The sequence below is a fragment of the Coenobita brevimanus genome, chromosome 23 (genome assembly GCF_032717465.1).
Source record: "Coenobita brevimanus isolate Jiangsu-jjx chromosome 23, ASM3271746v2, whole genome shotgun sequence".
Taxonomy (NCBI): Eukaryota; Metazoa; Arthropoda; class Malacostraca; order Decapoda; family Coenobitidae; genus Coenobita; species Coenobita brevimanus.
In genome coordinates this window covers 53,462,989-53,486,473 of record NC_136976.1, presented here as the reverse complement: position 1 = coordinate 53,486,473, position 23,485 = coordinate 53,462,989, and the positions used below count along the sequence as shown (strand labels likewise).

The 23,485-nt window shown below is 42.1% G+C and overlaps 1 protein-coding gene across 1 annotated transcript in view; it reads left to right on the top strand.

Moving 5' to 3' along the window:
* The window catches only part of LOC145392973 (uncharacterized), a 327,964-nt gene that overhangs the window by 156,804 nt on the left and 147,675 nt on the right, over positions 1-23,485 (top strand). Inside the window, exons 10-11 of the mRNA XM_080267267.1 lie at positions 18,764-18,871; positions 21,204-21,302. Coding sequence (XP_080123393.1) covers positions 18,764-18,871; positions 21,204-21,302 — 207 coding nt within the window. The remainder of the gene's footprint in view (positions 1-18,763; positions 18,872-21,203; positions 21,303-23,485) is intronic.

Sequence of the window (23,485 nt, the reverse complement as noted above, 5' to 3'; positions counted from 1 at the left end):
TTGCTGATTTTTTGCCATCTTTTAGGATCCACACCGTCCTACCTAATGTCATGTGAGGAGGGTAGAGAGCTTAAGCTTACTCAGACATGATGTTTGGCAGGTTGTATGAGGTCTTTTCAGAAAGTATCCAACCTTAGACTGTGAAAAAATATATAGCTAACCTGGTGAGCTAGGACACTAATCCTCCTTAAAATAGGCCCCTTCTGACTTGACATACGTAGCCCAGCATTCTTTCCATTGTCTGACACATTTTTTAGAGCCGGTTTTCGGTATCTCCTGCAGGTGCTTCATCGTATTTTCCCTTGGGTAAACATTGCTCAAGACATGTTGAACTGTGCAAATGGCAATCCAGACTTTCTGAAGACTGTTATCACTGGAGATGAGACTTGGGTGTACGAGTATGACCCAGAAAGCAATGCATAGTCGTCCCAGTGGAAGCTTGCGGGGTCGCCTGAACCAAAAAGAACATGACAGGTCGACAGCAAGGTAAAATGCACTCGCTTGTTTTTTTTTTTTTTTTTTTTTTTTTTTTTTTACTACCATGGTGTTGTGCATCACGAATACATGCCAGAAGGTCAGACTATCAACAAACGTTACTACCTCTACCTAATCAGTCGTCTTTGTGACTTAGTTTGGTGGAAGAGACCAGACCTTTGGAAAGTGGCTAGTTGAAAGCTGCACTATGACAATGCCCCTACCTATTTTTCTCAACTGATTCTGGAATCTTTGCCCAAGCACAACATCCCGCTGATCCAGCAGGCTCCTTATACATCAGACGTGGATCCATGCAACTTTTGGTTATTCCCCAAGTTCAAAACTCCGCTGAAGGGTTCACGATTTGAGATGTGAGAAGAGATCATGACAAATGTGCCGAACCACCAGAAGGAGATTCCAAAAACCAACTTTGAAAATTGTTTCAGTGGAAAGAACACTGGGCTACATGTGTCAAGTCATAAGGGGCCTACTTTGAGAGGGATTAGTGTCCTAGGTCAACAGGTTAGCTATTTTTTTATAGCCTAAGGTTAGATACTTTCTAAACAGACCTCTTATTGCCTAATTTTGCCTGATATTGTTTTAATAGTGCAGAGCAAAAAGCGCCAAATATTGCAATTGGCCAGACAGTGTGACAACAGATAATTGAGAGGGATCTGTGATTAACCCCTCAATGGATGTGGGTTCAGAAATTTGAGGGCTCCTCTGGCTGGTCCATTTTTTTTGAGGTTGTAAAATCAATGTTTTGTTCTTATAGATATAAAGAGAATATCTAGGGAACCTGGTAATGTATTTTGTAGCTTCCTAAACCCATCCAGTGGTTTATGGAAGATATAAAAAAATTCACAAAATTCACTGAGCATATGCCATTAACACATAAACATCAGAGCGAAAGCGTCCAAGAAAAAATGACTGCCCGAGTGCTTGGGATGGTTGAGTAGGGTCAGGCAAACATACCAATGACCATCATTCCTCTACCATAATTATTCGCAGTTTTCTATAGCTCGCACTAAATTGACATCTCCGGCACGTTTACGGCAAAGCATTGCTCAACGCTTGGCATCCATTGAGGGATTAAGATCAGATAGTAATAATAATAATAATAATCTGGCCTCTTGTTTCTCAAAAGCGCCAGTTCTTCCTCTGGGAATTCACTAGCGCTCGACACACATACATTATTTTTACAATTACAAGAATTTGACATTTCTTGTATATAGGACAAGCTACATCATATATACGTGAAAGTGGCAATAATTAAACCGTATAATCCTCTGTCATAGTACCTCTTTCCAAGTCATAGCATTTTGAAAAAATGAAAGGCTTTCAGCTGTCTCTTAAAGGATTCAACAGTAGAGAGTTGTCTTATGGACAATGGCAATCTGTTATATAATCTAGGGGCTCTATACGAAAAAGAACGATCAGAGAAAGATGACTGGTGAATGGCTCCTGGCTCGTCAAGATGCAAGGAACCATCTTCACTGCGTAACATCACACCCGGGTGTGCCGATGGGAGTTTTAACAATTCAGCAAGATACTTCGGTTCACCAAACTTAAGACCCTTGAATGTAATAAGACATAGTTTAAATTCAATTCTAGCCTTTACTGGTAACCAATGCAACTCAATCAGAAACAGGGTAGTTGAGGTTCTCGGAGGGAGACCAAAGATAAGCCGTGTTGCCCAGTTCAACACAGACTGAACTTTTGTTATTATATTATTTGGAAGACCAACCCACAGTGAATTACAATAATCATCACGAGACAAGACCACTGCGTGGACCAGTGTTAAGAGGCGATGTCTATTTCAGGAATTTTCTCACAGAGTACAGATTTCTGATATGCAAGTTACACCCTCTTACAACCTGATTAACATGTACTTTGTAATTTAACTTAGAATTAAAATAAGCACCCAGATTTCTAACAGAACTGACTGGATGAAGCTGTGACATGCCAGTGTTCAAAGCCAGGGCATTGTTAGTGTCATCACCCCTTATGTTTCCTCTGATGATGACGATCTCAGGTTTACCTTCATTCAGCTTAAGTTTCCTCTTAGCCATCCAAATCTTAATATCAGACATTAGAGATTCAAGCTTTGTGTTAGTATTGTTGATATCTGACATCTTAACATAGAGCTGGGTGTCATCAGCATAAAAATGATAGGACACATCATGAGCATCAAGTAGAGACGATAAACTACTTGTCTCTATCTATTTATCTATCTATTACCAGACGTCTCAATCCCATTTGGGGTGGCCACAAACAAATCGCCTTCAATTCGCCCTGTCTCCAGCCATTTCACTGCCCTGCTCCCAACTCACACCCCCCTCTCTCATATACCTCTCCACCCCATCCCTCCATCTCATCCTCGGCTTCCCCCTCCCTCTTCCCCCCTTCACCTCACTCACATACACTCTCTTCGTCAGTCTTTCACCCTCCATCCTCTCCACATGGCCAAACCACCTCAGTGTGTTCCTCATAACGCATCTTATCACATCCACACCACAACGCTCCTTTATTTCCTCATTCGTCAGCCTGTCTCTCCGTGTGACTCCACGGGCTCCTTTTAAATAACTCATTTCCACTGCTCTCACTCTTGACTTGTGTCCTTCCAACAACGTCCAAGGTTCACTTCCATACGTTAGAGTTGGTATCACAGTACTGTCATGTAGTAACTTTTTCACTTCCATGCTCACTTCCCTGTTTCTTATCACTGCTTTCAAAGAACCAGCAACCTTTCTTCCCTGCTGTACCCTTTCAAGCACTTCACCCTCCAAACCTCCATCCTTACTCATCACACTACCCAAGTACTTAAACGTACTCACATTTTCCAATTCCTCACCATCCAACCTCGCTGTACATTCACTGACTTCACCTCTCTCAAAGACCATCACTTTACTCTTCCCTACATTCACCTTTAGATTCCGTTTCTTATGCACTCTCCCAAACTCATCCACCAAGCCCTGCAGCTCCCCTTCGTCTTCACTCAACAACACAGTATCATCTGCAAACAACAGTACAGGGAGTTTCCTAACACTATCCTCTCTCACCAGGGCCACTCCAGCATCCACTACCCTACCTTGTACCTCTTTTATTACCCCATCCATGTACAGATTGAACAACCATGGAGACATGACACATCCCTGTTTCAACCCAACTTTCAAAGAGAAAAATTCACTTAGTTCACCATCCACACGCACTGCAGCCTTCGCACCATCGTACATACTCTTCACAGCATTCAACAACTTCCCATCTACTCCATATATTCTTAACACTTTCCACAATCCTTGTCTATCCACCCTGTCATATGCTTTCTCCAAATCCATGAAAGCTGCATACAACTTCTTTCCCTTCTCTAGAAACTTTTCCACTAAAAATCTAAGAATGAATATCTGATCTACACAACCTCTTCCCTTCCTAAAGCCTCCCTGCTCTTCTCCAACTAATTCCTCTGTTCTTTCTCTAACTCTGTCAGTAAGTATCCTGCCATACACTTTTCCTATTATACTAAGAAGACAAATGCCCCTATGATTACCACACACTTCTTTTTCCCCTTTTCCTTTGTACAAGGGAATAATTATACCTGACTTCCAATCCTCCGGGACTCTACCTTCCTCCCAGGCCAATCTGCTCATCTACCACATCCATTCTACTACTATCTCTCCCCCATGCTTCATCATTTCACCACACACTCCATCAATTCCTGGGGCTTTCCCCGATTTAACTTTCTTCATTGCTTCCACAACTTCTGTCCCACTGATTTCTTCCTGTCTTCTCACCTCCCTCCTTCTCCCAGCCATTCCCCAGCCACTTATACTCACATTACTTCCATCCTCTATGTTCAACAATTCCTTAAAGTGTTCTCTCCATCTGCTCACTTTTTCTCCTTTCTCCACTAGTAATCTACCATTTTTATCTTTCACTCCCCTGCTAACTTCACTTCCACCCTGTGTTACTCTTTTCACCTCTTTCCAGAACATTTTCTTACAGTCCCTCCTGTTTACACTCAAATTCCTTCTAAATTCCTCATCCACTCTCTTCTTACTCTCTCTTACTAATCTTTACACCTCTCTCTTTCTACATATAACTCTGTCTTCCTCCTCTCAGCTTCTTCCACGCCACTATTTCTCATCCATTCATTGTATGCTTTCTTCTTTTGTGCCACAGCCTGTCTCACCTCTTCAGTCCACCACGCTGTTCCTTGCACCCCCCTCCGTCTTCTCTTCCTTCCACACACCACATCACATGCTGCACATATTTCTTCTGTAAATATCCTACACACACCTTCCACGTCCCCCATCTGCTCCAATTCATATTTGCCCAATCGTTCCTCCACTTCTCTCTTATACTCTGCCTTTTTCTCATCCTCTTGTAACCTTTCCACTCTCCTTGCAACTACTCCTTCCTCTCGTCTTTCCCTTCTTCTGTTCCTCCATCTTACTTGAATCCTAATTCTGGCCACCACCAAGTAGTTGTCAGAAAGTCCACTCCCCCAGCCTCTATAAGCTCTTGCATCCATTACACATCTTCGCATCCTTTCATCCACACACACATAATCAATCATTGCCCTCCTTTCATTCAGTTCACCACCCACCCTTCTCATCACTCGCCATGTATACCTGTGGATCATTTTATGCCTGAAGAGGGTATTGGCTATCACCAACCCCCTCCCAGCACAGTTGTCCACTAACACACTCCCATTCTCATCTATTTCAGCAGGCACACCCCACTCACCAACTATTCCATCCACCTTCACATTCCCAACTTTACCATTCATATCACCGATCAAAAACACTCTCTCATTCCTTCCAAACTTTTCCATGCACACTTCTACATTTGTCCAGAACTCTTCTCTCACTCCTCTAGCATGATCTTGCGTTGGCGCATACGCAAACACAATCGCCCACATTTGTATTCCAACTTTCAACTTTACCCACACAACTACTTATGTTGGTAGTAAATAGAATTGGACCCAAACCTGATCCTTGAAGGACTCCAAATAGAAGGGGAGCAGAATCAGAGCTAGCATAATCAACAACCACTCTCTGAGATCTGTGCGACAGATACAACTTAAGGAGCAAAAGGACATCATAAACGCCATAAAAATACAGATCATCCAACAATAGTTTATGATCTACTGTATCAAAAGCTGCAGACAGATCCAACAGAAATAGGAGAGAGGACATCCCACTACAAGTGTTTGCCACTGTCACTCTGAATCCTTGTTAGTGCAGTTTCAGTTGAATGGTATTTTCTGTATGCTGCTTGAACAACAGGAACAACTCTGTTGTGTTCCAGTAGTGGTACGAGTTGATCGATATGGCCCGCTCAGTAATCTTGGATAAAAAAGACAGGTTAGAGACGGGACGATAATTTGTCATGCTCTCGACATCAAGGCCAGGTTTCTTAATTAGGGGCCTAAGCAAAGCACATTTCTCAGACTGCACAAACTTACTTTCTAAGAAGCATCTCTCTATTATGTTGCAGATAAATTCTACAGAGTGCCCATACACATCAGGCAGTTGTGACATGTTACAGGGATTGAGTGAGCTAAATGTTTTATTTAGTTTTCTGATGTAACATTTGACCTTGTTTACATCCATCGGATGAAATGTTGAAAGCAAGTGATCGCTGGTGCACCGTGGCTGGAAGTCAGCTGAGTACGCTTCCCTAGGAGAACTGCTTTCTAAATCACTTCTTATGCGAGATATCTTACTTGTGAAAAATGAAGCAAAATCAGAAGCCAATTGGGCATCAGATACAGAAGTTAGTTTAACAATTACATTCCTCCGACCAACCAAATTGTTCACAACTGCAGACAATTTTTTTTTTATCACCACCACATGAATCAACTTATTTTGATAATACCTAGTGTTTTGGGCTTTTACAGTAGTAGTAGTAGTAGTAGTTGTTCCCTAGGCAGTCTGGCCGAACAGCCCGGAGTCCCTTAGGAAGGCCATGGCTGAGACCAGGCTTTCCCACAGAGCTCTCAAAGAGTGTATGTTGTGTTGTTGGCATAGGTGATTGTGTGCAATGCATTCTTCCATAATGTGCTTAATAGTATGGGGTGCTGTGTTGCATCCTGGACAGGCATCAGCGATGGAGTCATCCAGCCTCTTCTGGTAGCTTAAGAGGGCTGGATGGTGCCCACATCTCAGCCTGGCCAGGTGGACCCTGTCCTCACGAGGAAGATAGGATTCAGAAGGGTGGCTGTCAGGGGGCCGTGCATGCAGCTGTGTTGTCTTTAAGTGACTGAATGGAGCAGCGAGTGATCTGAGTGTGGATATGCTTCTGGAAGCTGGTCTGAGGTGGGCAAGGGGGGAGAGATGACAGTATTTGTGTATGGTATCGTGTGGTGGGTGTTGTTTTGATGTTCCTAGGTGTGGGTGGATGTGCTGCCATGTACTGTAGTGGATGTTGTGGGTGGATGTGCTGCCATGTACTGTAGTGGATGTTGTGGGTTTGTGGAGGCTGCAGCAAGAAACTGAGTGCCTCTCATGTCTAGGTGATCCTTGACTTTGAGGACTTTGGTTTCTTGATGTAGGTGGTCTGTGGGTGTAGTAGCTGTGCAGCCTGTGATTATTTTTAGGGCGTTGTTCTGTATGGTCTGTAGAGTGTTGTAGTGTGTTTTGGTGAGGTTAGAAGCCCAGGCAGGGCTTGCATAATTCATCACTGAACGTATGTATTGTTTGTATACTGTGGTGGTGGTTTCTTTGTTGTGTCCGAATGTTGTATGAGCAAGTGACCTCAAGGCATTGAGTCTTGGTGTTATTTTATTTTTAATGTTTGTGATGTGTTGTTTAAATGACATTGATGTATTGTATGTTACACCAAGGATTTGGGGGGGGGGGGTAGGGGAGTGTTGTTTATGGTGAGGTGTGGGATGTGACTGTGTTCTGCTGTCCAGTTTGTGAGAAGAGTCACTGTAGATTTGGCTGGGGCTATTTTGAGCCTGTTTGTGGTGAACCATTTGTGTAGTGTGTTGAGGTAAGGTTGAATGATGTGTGCAGTTGTGTTTTTGCATTTTGGTGCGTACATGTAAGTGTTATATCATCTGCATAGGAAGCTATGTGTATCTGTGGTGTGTGGGGTGTGGGTACGTCGTTCATGTATAGGTTAAAGAGTGTAGGGGACAAAACAGATCCTTGGGGGACGCCGTTTGTGAAGTTTCTGATGTTAGAAGACTGACCGGCAAATGTTACGTGTGCACATCTGCCTGCTAAGTAGTTTGCCAGCCATCTTTTTGTGTTATTGTGCATGGTTGTGTTGAGTATTTTGTTTGAGAGGTTGTGGCGGGGGATGGCATCAAAAGCTTTGCTAATGTCTAGTGTGATTAGGAGTGTTCAGTGTGGTGGCCTAGCTGAATTCATGCCATCAAAAACTCTCTGTGTAAGGTCTGTAAGAAGGGTGTTTGTGGAGTGTAGTGGCCTAAAGCCATGTTGTGACTGGGCTAGGGGAATGTGAGGTGTGACTAGTTGTAGTACAAGTCATTCAGTGACTTTAGAGGGGGTGCAGAGGAGTGTGATGGGGCGGTGTGAGGAGGGTAATGTGGAGTCTTTGTTGGGTTTAGGGATAGTGATGATATTGCCATGCTTCCACATGTTGGGTATTATGTTGTGTGAGTAGCTGTAGTTTCATATCTTGGTGAGTGCTTGTATGCCTTGTGGTCCTAGGTGTTTAAGGTGAATGTTGCTTATGTTGTCTGGTCCACAGGCAGATGAGTGCTTGAGGTTGTTAATGATGTGCTTCGTCTGGTTGTAAGTGAAAGGTGTGTAGTCTGGGTCTGTGGGGAACTGTCTCTTACGCTGGATAATACGTCGGTCTTCAGGATGGGGGTTTAGATGGCTGACTTGTGAAAAGTGATTGATGAGAGTGTTTGCTTGTTGTTTGTTTGAGGGTATGGCGTCTGTTGTTGTGATGGCAGCGTGTGATTGTGTGGTGTTGCTGTTGGAAAGTGTGATGCTATTTAGTGTTTTGTAGAGTTTGCTGATGTTTGTTTTGTGGTCAAGTGTTTGGAGGTAATTTTTCCAGTTTAGTGTTTGCTGTTCTGATATTTTATTGTTTATTTGAGTGTTGAGTTTTTGTATTTGTTGTACGGTGTCTTGTGTATGGGGTGTTGGGGAGTGTCGCAGTGTGTCCCGTTGTCTGATGAGGCCTTGAATTTCTGGTGTGAAGTTGGGGTTGTGTCTCTTTCTGTTGCCTCTAGGGATGTGTCTTTTGTCTGTGTTTTGTATAATTGTATTGAAAGTGTGCCTTCGGTGTTGATGTTTGTGATGGGTGTACTGTTTAGTGTTTCGTGATGTTGTTCTGTTTCAGTTACAAAGGCCTCCCAGTTGGCTCTCTTATAATTAGTGTATGTGTGTTTGTGGCCAGCTGGGGTGATTCTGGTTTTGGTAGTGATGATGATTGGGAGGTGATCAGAACCTAGGGTTTTGACCACTCTCCATGATGTAGTGGGGACGAGGTTTGGGGAGCAGGTGATGTTTGGAGATGATGGGAGGAAGAGGGCTTGGTGTGGGATATGGGTATGTTGGTCTAGAATGTTTAGTATGAAAAGGAGGTCGTCTGGGATTTGTAGTACCAGCCCTCTGTCTGTGTCAGGGTTGTTGACATGCCAGGCCGATGACTTGGCGTTGAAATCACCACCCAGGATGATGTTGGGTATGTTAGTGATGTGGTGTATCTGTGGAGAGTAATTGTGTGGTACTGTGGGGGACGATTGGGGGGGAATGTATGTGTTAGCGATTGTTATGTGTGATTTGTTGCCAGTGCGTATTTTAATTGATTGTATTTCTGTTGTGGTGTCACGTGGGGGGAGAAAGGACTTTGTGTGTGCACTGGTATCTGCAAAGTTGATGGATTTGTGTACCAGGGTGATGAGTCCACCGCCACCGCCATCGGCCCGGTCTTGTCGAATGGTGGTGAAGTTATGAAATGTCGGTGTTTTCTGTGCTCTGTGTAGTTTTGTTTCTTGTAAGATGGCAATGTGTATGTTCTGTTGTTTGATGAATTGTGTGAGTTCATGTTTTTTGGTGTTTATGCCATCTATGTTTAACTGAAGGATGTTTATGTTGTGTGTGCGATGTGTGTTGGCTGCTGCAGCACTGGGAGGAGGTGGTGTGGGTGGAGGGGAAGGGGTAGGAGGAGGTTTTGATGGAGGTAAGGGTTGAGGTGGATTAGGATGGGTTGGAATGGGAGGAGTTGGGGGACTGGATGGTGTGGGAAGGGTCAGTGGGTTTGGCTGTGGAGGTGTGAAGGAAGTAGGAGTAGGATTGGAAGGGGGGTTGATGGGTGGGGGGGAGGAGCAGAAGGAGCAGGTCCAGGTGTTTGTGTAATGTTTTCTGGATGCAAGTGTTGTGCAGGTTTAATGGGTCCAGTTCTTGCAGGAATTGCACTGAACTGAACCCTTTGTCTGTCGTCTGGATGTGATAGGTTTTGAGCGTGTTGGACATATGTATTGTTGGTGGGTCCTGGCTTTTACAGTGTAAACGGCCACTCTTCTCATAAAAACATAACGCAAACGAGTTACTTTGGTCCGCTGCAAGTGCCACTCATGCTCTGCCCTTCTACGTTGTCTATGCAAAGAATTAATGGATGTACCATACCATGGAGAATTATCACGTACAGTGATTGTTTTTACTACCTCAGGACAATAATGGTCAAAAATTGACCTAAGCTCATTGTTGTAAATATCAACCAATTCATCAGAAGAAAGATCTGAAGATTCAGTGTAGTTTAAACGCTGATCAGTTTCAAGTCACATCAACTGGCGGTCAACATTCCTGTAATTTCTGAACCAGATGACCTTTTCATATGAAGGGGATTTTGAGACATCAAAACTATGAGTGATCAGAGCATGGTCAGGGATGAGGGGGCCAAATGAGTCAACCTCCACATCTGATATGTGCCTGCAACCAACAGGGGACAAGATCAAGTCAAGGACATGTCCTGAGACATGAGTTGGATTACCCACATGATTGAAAAAATTGTTGTGGGTGATCAGCTCAAGGAATTCTGAAGAAAACAATTCTGACTCTGGACCGTCAACCCAATAATTGAAATCACCACAAACAAGAAGTCCTCCAGGTTTAAGAGAAAACCCTTCAAGAAATTGCCCAAACTCCTCCATAAAACCTCGTTTTGTGCCCAGATGACCTGGTCAATAGATGGAAATTTATTAACCCCTTAACCGCGGGGTGTCTTTTTCGTGATCCTTTGGAGCAAGGGATCATACCGCAGGGTGACACTTTTGTGATTCTGTGTTATTTTGAATTCGCCCGGGCTTTCAAGTGGTGGCTTGTATCATCTATCAGTACTGCTAATGTCCAACACTAGTCAGCACTCCTAATCTCATCTGTACTCCCATCCATTGTTGACAATTTAGCCATTTCTCCCCATTCTTGACTCCCCTCCCTACCTCCCCTCCATTACCCTATCCTCTCGCCTGCCCGGCCGTGCTATGCTAAGTAAATCTTCCCTGGAATTTTTCACTGATTTCATCCATTGAAATAAGCCCTATGCCCTATTCTTATACCAAGTAATATATACAAGAAAGAAATAAGGTAAGTGAGAGTGCCATACACCTCGAATTGGCTAATTATCACCTGACAACACCTCACATGCACTCGTTCGCTAATTTTCGCTATTTCTTTCCCCTTGAAATATGCCGTATAATCTATTTTCGTAATAAAAATATATTTAAGAAAGGAAGGGAGAAGCCTAAGTTATATTTACATTCACCTGGAACTACCTAATTATTGCAGGCCACCACACTGTATTCTACGTTAAGTAAATCTTCCCTGTAATTTTCCACTGATTTCATCCATTGAAATAAGCCCTATGCCGTATACTTATACCAAATACTATATACAAAAAAGAAATAAGGTAAGTGATAGTGCCATACACCTGGAATTGGCTAATTATCACCTGACAACACCTCACGTGCACTCGTTCGCTAATTTTCGCTGTTTATTTCCCCTTGAAATATGCCGTATAATCTATTTTCGTAATAAATATACATATAAGGAGGGAAGGGAGAAGCCTAAGTGATATTTACATTCACCTGGAACTACCTTGTTTATTATGTATTGTCTTGGTTTCCTGCCAATCATTTCATTGCTGTATATTAGCAGGTCTCACAGGGCTGAAGTTGGTAGTATTGCACTCACTCTAGCCAGGCAGCAGGAGGCCACTACTATCAGGTCACTGTCGTCTTTGAAGGTGGGAGTATGTCTGATTAGCTCCTGCTAACTTCCGCCGCTTTCTAGCCCCATGCAAAGGGTCCAGTGACCTTTACCCCCTACTAAACCTCGTGTGGAAAGAGGTAAAGGGCTGACAATTGATAGAGAGTGATTACGATCTTTTTATTGAGTAAAACAGTGCAAATGGAATTGTAAATAATGTGTAAACAACAAGTGAAAGCAAAATGAATGTAAATATAAGTGAACAGTGGAAAATAGTTTTATAAGTTACTTCAAGTGACAGTGCATAACACAGTGTAAATAAAATAGAAATGTAAATAATGTAAATAAAATAGAGAACGTAAATAGAAATGTAAATGAGTAGTATTATAAGAATACCAGTAAATACACTAGGAGTAATGAAAGTGAAAGTTTCACTCTAGCATGTATGAATACTATGAGTTATGAGAGGAAGGTGAAAGTGACATTCACTCTCAGTGCTAGTATACAGGACGAGAAAATGAATGCTACGTATTTTACTGAAAGAAATTGAATGCCTACAGTGACAATAAACTATTATTACTGAAGGAAACTTATGGATAAAGACTGTAGATATATATAAGTGTTATATAGTAGCAGAAATATAAACTGTGAGTGGTTTTATGAATAATAGACAACACTAGCGGCGAACGATCAGAAGTGGGATGGTCATACGCTCTCATAATTTTCATTGCTTTCACAGTTTTTTTTTTTTTTTTTTTTTTTTTTTTTTTAGTATGGATTCCAAACTATTTGAGAATCATAGAATAGTGTTTCTAGTGATAATATCAGGCTGTGGTAATCATATTACAAGTTGTCAGGAAGTGTAAAGTGGAGACTTCGTTACCCAACTTCAGAGGTCTCCACAAGTCCTACGGTACTCGACAAAGGCTCAACAAACACCCCAGGAGAAAGCTGAAGGTATGTGCCATAAGTATATATGATTTTAATATTCTGGGACTAATAACTGATTTTTGGCAAATATTTTTAGAGAGTCTGTCGGAGCGCGAATATGCCCGCGGAGCCACAAGTCAAAGCAAAACAAGCCCGCGGTTTAACCTGCCCCGTCCCGGAGACGTGAATTCACATCCTCACATGATGTGCACTCATATCCCGGAGACATAAATTAACGCGGCAACATTGCAAGGTCCCTAACAATTTTCAATTTCGCGAGTGATTTTTGGCACGTATACAGTTGACACCTTCCTCTACAAGATGCCAGGCAGGGACAATGCCTTACCCAGTATAACCCCCCCCCCCACATGACCTTTTCTCAGCAATTCAACTGTTATCAGTGACCTGGCCAGTAAAGCCATGTCATGCCACGGTACGAAATTCAGGGCCAGAGTGATTCCCCAATCGATGACAATGTGGAGGACAAACATTAGAGGAAGAAACAGTCAGAAATGATGATCAGGTAATGTGGCAAAAAAAGGTCAGGAATGTTGATGAGTTAGTGAGTGAAACAATGCTTGTAATGCCTATGTTACCGTTTGAAAACCAATATACTCTCGTACTACATATAAATTCGTACCAAATAAATAACTAAATACCGTTTATGAGTGGTGTAGAATAGTTATCCTCCCATAGAACTCGTTTTCTTTGCAGCCAGCCTGATAGAAAACCCTGTAAGGTAAGGAGATACTCCTACCTGGATCGAGTATTTTAAACCTCAGGTGAGCGATTTCTCTATGAATTTTCGATGTTTCTCTCCAAAAGCGGATGTTTAAGCCAAAAAAAAAAAAAAAAGGTCCAAAAATGTCGGGACTGGGGCGTACCACTGCCCAGAAAACGTTGGGATGGGGCGGGTTAATGGTTAATTAACCACACGATCGGATGATGATTGATCGTATGGTGAGGTTGACCCATACACACACATGCATACATATATACATACATAAATACAAATTTACAGTTCTATATGATGATGAGAAGGGTGGTTGGTGAAATGAATAAATGGAAGGCAGTGATTGATTATGTGTGTGGGGATGACAGAATGAGGAGGTATATACTGGATGCAAGAGCATACAGACAATGGGGGAATGAACTTTCTGACTACCACTTGGTGGTGGTGAATGTCAAAGTTAAATTGCAGTGGAGGAACAAAAGGAGGGAAGGACAGGAGGGAGTACTCCATACAAGGGGGGTAGAAAGGTTGCAAGAGGATGGAAAAAAGGCAGAATATAAGAGAGAAGTGGAGGAGCGGTTGGGTAAATATGATTGGGAGCAGACGGGGAAGGTGGAAGATATGTGCAAGATATTCATCGAAGAAATCTGTGCAACATGTGAGGTTGTGTGTGGAGTGAAGAGAAGACAAAAGGGAATGCAGGGAACAGCATGGTGGAATCAAGAGGTGAGGCAAGTTCTGGTCCAAAAGAAGAAAGCATATTGTGAGTGGATGGGAAACAGAGTCATGAAGTTGAGAGACAGAAGAGAGAGTTATACTTAGTGAGGAAGAGAGAGGTGAAAAGATTAGTAAGAGAGAGTAAGAAGAGAGTGAGTGAGGAATTTGAAAGGAATTTGATTGTAAAGTGGAGGGAATGTAAGAAAATGTTCTGGAAGAAGGTAAAAAGAGTTAGACAGGGTGAAAAGGAAGTTAGTAGGGGAGTGAAAGTTAAAAATGTTGGATTGCTTGTGGAGAAGTGAAAGTGAGCAGATGGAGATAGCACTTTAAAGAATTGTTGAACATAGAAAATAAGTATTTCAAGTATATATGGCTGGGATAAAGAAAGTGGTGAGAAGGGAGGAGGAGATCAGTAGGATGGAGGTAGTGGAAGAAATGAATAAAGTCAAAATGAGGAAAGCCCCAGAAATTGATGGAGTGTGAGGTGAAATAATGAAGCATGCAGGAGAGTTAGTTGTAGAATGGATATGGAAGAAGTGCATATTGGCCCGGGAGGAAAGTAGAGTCCCGGAGGATTGGAAGTCAGGTATGATTATTCCCCTATACAGAGGAAAAGGGGAAAAGAAGTGTGTGGTAATCATTGGGACACATGTCTGATTAGTGTAGTAGGCAAAGTATATGGTAGGATACTTACTTACAGTTAGGGAAATAACAGAGGAATTAGTTGGAGAAGGACAGGGAGGTTTTAGGGAGGGAAGAGGTTATGTAGATAAGAAATGCATCCTTAGGTCTTTAGTGGAAAAGTTTCCTGAGAAGGGAAAGAAGTTATATGGAGCCTTCATGGATTTGGAGAAAGAATATGAGAGAGTGGATAGAGAAGCAACGTGGAAAATACTAAGAATATTTGGAACAATTGGGACATTGTTGAATGCTGTGATGAAGAATATGTATGAGAGTGCTAAGGCTGCAGTGCATGTGGATCGTGAACTGAGTGAATTTTTCTGTTTGAATGTTGGAGTGAAACAACATCTCCATGGTTGTTCAGTCTTTATATGGATGGCTTTATAAAAGAGATACAAGGTAGTGCAGTGGATGTTGGAGTGGCCCTAATGAGAGAGGGTAGTATTTGGCAACTTCCTGTATTGTTGTTTGCAGCTGATACTGTGTTGTTAAGTGAAGATGGAGAACTGCAGATCATAGTGAATGAGTTTGGGAGAGTGTGTAAGAAATGTTATTTAAAGGTGAATGTAGGGAAGAGAAATGAAGTCAGTGAATGTACAGTGAGGGTGGATGAGGAGGAAATGGAAAATAAGTGCATTTAAGTACTTGTGTGGTGTGATGAATAAGGATGGAAGGTTGGAGGGTGCATTGCTTGAAAAGGTACAACAAGGAAGAAAGGTTGCTGGTTCTTTGAAAACAGTGATAAGAAACAGGGAAGTGAGCATGGAAGTAAAAAAATCATTGCATGACAGTATTATGATACCAACTCTAACTAATGGAAGCGAAGCATGGACCTTGTTGGTAGGACACAAGTCAAGAGTGAGAGCAGTGGAAATGAGATATTTGAGAGGAGCATGTGGAATTACATGGAGAGACAGACTGACAAATGAAAGAACGTTGTGGTGTGGATGTGAATGTGATAGAAAGCATTGGGAGGATGGTTTTTCCATGTGGAGAGGATGGAGAGTGAGAGACTAATGAGGAAAGTGTATATGAGAGCTGGAGGAGGGGAGTGGGAGGGGGAGGCTGAGGATGAGATGGAGTGGAGTGGTATATGAGAGAGGAGGGTGAGAGCTCGGGGGAGGGCAGTGAAATGGTGGGGGACAGGGCGACATGGAAACGATATGTGTGTATCCACCCTTATTGGATTAAGGCATCTGGGAATAGATCTATCTATTTATTGCCAGACGCCTCAATCCTGTTTGGGGTGGCCACAAACAAATCGCCTCCACGTCCCCCTGTCCCCCGCCGTTTCACTGCCCTGCTCCCAACTCACACCCCCCTCTCTCATATACCTCTCCACCCCATCCCTCTATCTCATCCTCGGCCTCCCCCTCCCTCTTCCCCCCTCCACCTCACTCACATACACTCTCTTCGTCAGTCTTTCACCCTCCATCCTCTCCACATGGCCAAACCACCTCAGTGTGTTCCTCATAACGCATCTTATCACATCCACACCACAACGCTCCTTTATTTCCTCATTCGTCAGCCTGTCTCTCCATGTGACTCCACAGGCTCCTCTTAAATAACTCATTTCCACTGCTCTCACTCTTGACTTGTGTCCTTCCAACAACGTCCAAGCTTCACTTCCGTACATTAGAGTTGGTATCACAATACTGTCATGTAGTAACTTTTTCAAATCCATGCTCACTTCCCTGTTTCTTATCACTGCTTTCAAAGAACCAGCAACCTTTCTTCCCTGCTGTACCCTTTCAAGCACTTCACCCTCCAAACCTCCATCCTTACTCATCACACTACCCAAATACTTAAACGTACTCACATTTTCTAATTCCTCACCATCCAACCTCGCTGTACATTCACTGACTTCACCTCTCTCAAAGACCATCACTTTACTCTTCCCTACATTCACCTTTAGATTCCGTTTCTTACACACTCTCCCAAACTCATCCACCAAGCCCTGCAGCTCCCCTTCGTCTTCACTCCACAACACAGTATCATCTGCAAACAACAGTACAGGGAGTTTCCAAACACTACCCTCTCTCACCAGGGCCACTCCAACATCCACTACCCTACCTTGTACTTCTTTTATTACCCCATCCATGTACAGATTGAACAACCATGGAGACATGACACATCCCTGTTTCAACCCAACTTTCAAAGAGAAAAATTCACTTAGTTCACCACCCACACACACTGCAGCCTTCGCACCATCGCACATACTCTTCACAGCATTCAACAACTTCCCATCTACTCCATATATTCTTAACACTTTCCACAATCCTTGTCTATCCACCCTGTCATATGCTTTCTCCAAATCCATGAAAGCCGCATACAACTTCTTTCCCTTCTCTAGAAACTTTTCCACTAAAGATCTAAGAATGAATATCTGATCTACACAACCTCTTCCCTTCCTAAAACCTCCCTGCTCTTCACCAACTAATTTCTGTGTTCTTTCTCTAACTCTGTCAATAAGTATCCTACCATACACTAAGAAGACAAATGCCCCTATGATTACCACACACTTCTTTTTCCCCTTTTCCCTCGTACAAGGGAATAATTATACCTGACTTCCAATCCTCCGGGACTCTTACCTTCCTCCCAGGCCAATCTGCACATCTTCCACATCCATTCTACTACTATCTCTCCCCCATGCTTCAGCATTTCACCACACACTCCATCGATTCCTGGGGCTTTCCCCGATTTAGATAAGATAGATAAATAGTATAATATAGTAAAGCATCATAAGAATGTTCACTGATAATGCGTATTTATTCCTCTAGATTTGAAGGAGAGAAGAAACTGGAGAAAACAGTACTAAAGTATTAGAAGTGTTATAGAGTTGATTTTAAAATATGAGCTGCTCTCTCTCTCTCTCTCTCTCTCTCTCTCTCTCTCTCTCTCTCAGTAAATAAATAAATGAGTAAATGTAAAATTAAATTAAATAATAATTGATAAGAGGGAAGGTGTGTCATGGTGATGTGCAAATGAATGGAGAGAGTTGGTGTGGTGGGGAGTTTAAGTACCTAGGTGCAGTATAAAAATCAGAAGTAAATGTAGGAAGAAAGTGGAAAATAGAGTAAAAACCTCAGGGAAGGAATGTGACTGGTGCTATAAAGGCCTTGATATTAAATAGGTCTGAGTGTACAGGCTGGAAGAAGGTTGAGTGGAGTTGTTTTGGTGCTCTAGTGAACATAAGAATGTGAAACTGGTGTGGTATGATAATGGAAAATCATGAGTGAGAGGAGTGGGAATGATGTTATTGAAGAATATACCTGGAGCATGGAGAGAGGATGTGATTATGGTATGAAATAATGAGAGATATTGAGCAGGGAAATTTTTTGACAGTAGGTTTGATGAATGTGCTTATATGGTATGGTCACATGGGAAGAATATGTAAATTGGATGATGAAAAAGTATAAGTGGGTGAGTGTGAAGATGGAAGATGATATGCTAGGCCAATAACATGGATAGGCCAATAACATGGATAGATATGGTAAATGATAAAGAAAGAAAGTAAATAATGGAAGTTGATCAGAGTAGGGAACTGACTGGGAATTGAGGTGGCTGGATAAATTTTTGTATGGAGGAGCACATAACAAAGGTTTGACACCTCCCCCCTCCCCCCCCACTTTTTTTTTTTTTTACCCCTAAGCTTCATAGGAGTTGGAGTTACAATACCTAATAATGAATGCGAAGGACTTCTGTAAAGAAAAATGAATAAAAAAGTAGGATTTTATGCCTGTGAGGTGGAGTCAGAATTCTGGGGACTTGAGCCGTGAGTGTGTGACGTATTTTACTGAGCATGCTGTTGAATAGTTTTCCATCTATTGTACTTTATCTTTCCTTACGTTCTGGACCCTAATTTGTTCCAGCATTAGGTGGGAAATAGAGGTCAAGATGATCAGGAGGAAAAGAAGACAAAAACTAGAAAACAAACTTTATAGATAATAATTGTTTAAAGAAATCATCCCTAAAGTATGCATCGATGTTACTCATTTTATTTTATTTACTTTTTTTTTTTTTTTTTATATAGATTAGAAGAAGAGAAGAAGCTGGAAGAAGCCGAAGCAAAGTACAAGAAATGTTTGGAGATCAACCCGGACCACACTGCTGGTTGTGCTGCCCTGGCTGCCCTCAACAAGTGCGCACCCACGAACTCTCGCTTTAAACCATTAGCACAGGGACATCTTTTTCCTTTTTTCTTGCTGTCCTGAAACTTTCTTTTAGTATAGGATAAATTATTACAACTGGAGGGGATAGAAATGGCATTAATAACCCCTTTAGTACAAGAAGCCTTAGTCAGGTTGAACCAAATCATCTGGTAAGCAGCTAGAACAAGTAAAACATGGTCAGAGATTGCATACCTTTGCCATGGCCTGTACCAGACAACTTGGATCACCACCAAAATTTAACCAACTGTTCCTTTGCCCATGACTTACATATCCACAGAAGTTAAGTGAAATCTTTGCTTAACTTTTTGTGATATCTTGTTGACAGACAAACCAAAAAAAAATGTTCTGGACCAGGACTCAAACTCAGATCACCACTAAAATGAGTAAACTCTTACTTGGCCCATAGGTGGTATGTGGTGGCCATGATCATCCACGCAGTTGATGTAGTGCTGTCTGTTTCTTCATGTTTATCATTCATTTTCTTTGTCTGCCTTCCTCTTTTCCTATTTCTCCCAGCTTTCCCATCACTTTCTATTGCTCTTCTTTCCTTTTCAGTCAGCTTTATATTGAGTGACATGCCTGATGGTTTCCTCTAAGCAGGAAACCATTTACAGCATTGGGTGATAACCATTTAGCCAACCCATATGTTTTCGGTACATGTCAACAAGTAGATTGGCACAAGGTTACTGCCCCTTCTCATAAACCAACAAACTCAAAGACAAATGGCCACTCCTTATGGGATTATGGCATCTTGGTCTAGATAGATAGATAGATTCCTTGGCCCGTAACCCACGTATCCACAAAATTTCATTGAAATCCATCCATAAACTTTTGAGATCATGTGGACAAACAAACAAACAGGGGTGAATACTGTACATAAACATCTCCAACTTCATTGGCAGATATAATAAACTAAAAAGAATGCCCCCAGAATTCAAGAGGTTTATACAGTGTTTTTTCATATTTGTGGTAGGTGAGGGCACTCACCATCCACTCACTCGATGTAGTGCTGCTCTCGGTGGTCTGCCCTTTCCTCTCCATCCTTCTTTCCTTCCATTCTCTGCTATCTTTCTTTCCTTCATTCTTTCCTTGTCCTTCTGCCTACGTGTGAATTTACACTCCCTCTTCTGTCTTTCTTTCCTTTATTCTTTCCACTTCCTTCAGCCTGTGGGTGACTCTACACTGAGTGACAAGCCAAATGGTTTCCTGTGCACCAGGAAACCATTTACTACTCTGGGTGGTAACCAAATTTTGGCGCCTGGTGGTTTTTAGTGGGTAATTATTGTGCTCCAATCGGATTGAGCCGGTGAAGGTTTATATCCAAGGGGTGGTTGGGGTTGATTGCTCATGTAATGCCACTCAGGGATGAGTGAGGCTGGTCACTCTCATCTTAAATGTCGGGACCAATGCCTAGCCCTGGGCTCCTACACTCCTCTTACATAACTGATTTTTGATGCAGTGCATGGTATAGATGTCTAGTCCTAATACCTGTCTAATAATGCTCTTGTTTACTCCCTTGAACAGTAAAATAACATGCAGGACACTATCGAGGTGTAATATGAAAAATAAATTGCTAAGGAAGAGGTATAACAAATCCCCTATACTAACAAAAATATGGTTATTATCATGATCGAAATAACTATCTAGGAAAGCTATTCTCATGATATGAGTTCTGTGTTGTTGTGGTTGAAATTTAAGTATACCTCTGATGCTGAAAATACAGTTAGCTTGCTTATAATGTGGCAGTTTGGCCAGCAGTATGTTGAGTGCTATGCGAAAATGTGTTATGGAGAAGACAGCCTCTGGAAAGAAAGGAATTAGTTCAGCATTTTCCCCAGTGTTACTCCCAACTTTTCTAGGCTTGTCTTAACTTTCTCCAGATTGGCCTTAAAAATACCAGACATCCATAGGGAAGCCTAGTAACACATTAATAATTACATTTATGAAAGCACTTCCTTAACTTACAGTGAACTGTGATGGTAGACATCGATGTGAGGGATGGAGGAGGAGGAGGAGTTGGAGGTGGACAGTGGATCTCTAGGCACTCACATGCCATGTACTATGGGAAGGAGAGGCATTTGCAAAGGCTAGAAATGCCATAATTGGGACTGTCTGAGTCTGCATCACATGTTGTGAAAGCATTTTGAATCTGTCCATCAGCTTTGGGTGATGTATATGAATGGCATTATGGAAGTGTGCATTATGGGTGAGGTGACTGTATATAATACCTATTTTTATTAGTAAGGGTAATCCTTATTTTAGTTTGAGTTTTGTCATTGATGATTTATATCACCTGGACAGGAAGCTGGGCCGTGAACCAGAGCCAGAGTTGGAATTGGAGCCAGACACAGTGCAAACAGTCCTCAAAGATCTCATTGAAATTGAAGAGGAATTCAAGAGGTAAGAAAAAAAAATTGTAGAACCTTGTTTATTCAGGTTTTATACCACAGTAGGTTCGTACTGGTGAGAGCACCTACTATCCATTCACTCAGTGTAGTGCTTTCTTCTGGTAATACTACACTGAGTGACAAGTTTCTTGTGGTCAAGGAAACCATAAATAATATTGGGTAGTAATTGTATAATTACAGAGTGGAATGAGAGACTACAAATGTGTCAGCTCAAGGTGAATGCATGTCAAGTTCAAGTTTGAGAAGGTGAAAGTGGCATTTATTGTATGCATCATGTGAGGACTGGAGTAAGAGAGAGAAACACAGGTTTTGGGATAAGCTGGATGAAGTAGTGAGAGAAATGCCCAGGAGCTTTAAAGTGATCATAATGGGTGATATGAATGAAAGAGTAGGCACTAGTCCTGAGGATAACATAATGGGTTTAATGGGGTACCAGGAGAAAATTATAACGGGAAGTGACTGAAGGATACGTGTCAGGAGAGGAGGTTTTGCAATTTGTACCTCGTATTTCATACACAAAGCTACACATAAAGGTACATGGTATAGAGGGAGTGGGGATCGTGTTGAAAGAAGCCTGATTGATTACGTGCTCATAGAGAGGCCGATGGTGAGAATGGTTGCTGATACGAGGGCTGTGAGAGGACGATGTGGAGGTCTGCCAGATTATATGATTGTAGTATGCAAGATCAAGCTGAGAGGAGTGAGGTGGATCAGGAGAGAGAGGAGCAGTCAGGGAGAAAGACTGAAAGTTGAAAAGCTAAGGATCAAAGAAAGGGCAGATGATTGCAGGACCAAAGTAGGGGAGGAGTTAGAATCAGTGAATTGGAATGAAATGGATCTGGACTGCCTGTGGAATGCATATAGGGATTGCTTAGTTAGAAATGCTAAAGTGGTGTGTGGTGTGGCAAGAGTAACAACAAAGAAGAAAGGTATGTCATGGTGGGATAATGAGGTTAAGACAGCAGTGGAGGAAAAAAGGAAGAAGTGGCTAAAGTGGTTATTGGACAGGGGTTCAGTTGAAATAATAACTGAATATATTGAGAACAAGAAGCATGTAAAGAGAATAGTGAAGAGGAAAAAAGGAGGAGGAAAATGATGATCTAGGAAGAAAAATAAATGCAAACTACTCTGAAAATAGTTAGTTATTCTGGAAAGAGGTGCAGAAATGTAGAAGTGAAAGTGGAAAGAAATGTGATGGTGTGAAGAATGTAGGTGGTAGATTATTAACCCATGGGGATGAAGTAAGGACCAGATGGAAAGAATATTTTGAAAGCCTGATGAATGGGAATGGAGAGAGCAGAGTGGCTGTAAACATGGGTGGTTTGGGGGATGTGCAGAGAAGGAATGTGGTTCCAGGAGACATGACACTCACACAGGTGAAGAACACTGTGAAGAGGCTGAAAAATGGGAAAGCAGCTGGGGTTGATGTAGTGTATGCAGAGATGGTGAAGTGTAGTGGAGAGGGCGGAATGAAGTGCTTGTTGGAGATATGTAAGAAGGCATGGATGAGTGAAACTGTGTCAGCAGAGTGGAAAAAGGCTGTGATTGTACCCCTGTGCAAAAATAAAGATGAGCAAAGCAAGTGCAAGAATTATCGTGGCATAAGTTTATTGAGTGTGGTAGGGAAGTTAGATGGAAGAGTTGTTAAGAGAAAGTAAGAGTGATATCAGAAGTCCTAGTGAGTGATGAACAGGGTGGCTTTAGAAGTGGCAGAGGATGTGTGGATCAGATATTTGCTGTGAGACAGATAGCAGAGAAGGCTTGTGAGAAGAGCTATAAGGTGTTTTTGGCATTCATGGATCTGGAAAAAACATACAACAAAGTGGACAGAGAAGGATTGTAGAAAGTTTTGCACATGTACGATGTAGATGGTAACCTGCTAGGGGCCGTCAAGAGTTTTTATGATGGTAGTGAAGCATGTGTAAGGGTTAATGGGCATCTAAGTTAATGGTTCACGATCAATGTGGGCGTGCAACAAGGTTGTGTGATGTCCCCATGGTTGTTCAATATATATGTGGAAGGGGTGATGAGAGAAGTAAAAACACGAGTAGTGGAGAGGGGGATGGCATTGGTAATGAATGGTAATGGATGGAATAACTCAAATTTGTTGTATGCTGATGATGTAGTACTACTTGCAAATACCAGATAAAAGCTTCGTAGACTAGTGCAGTTTTG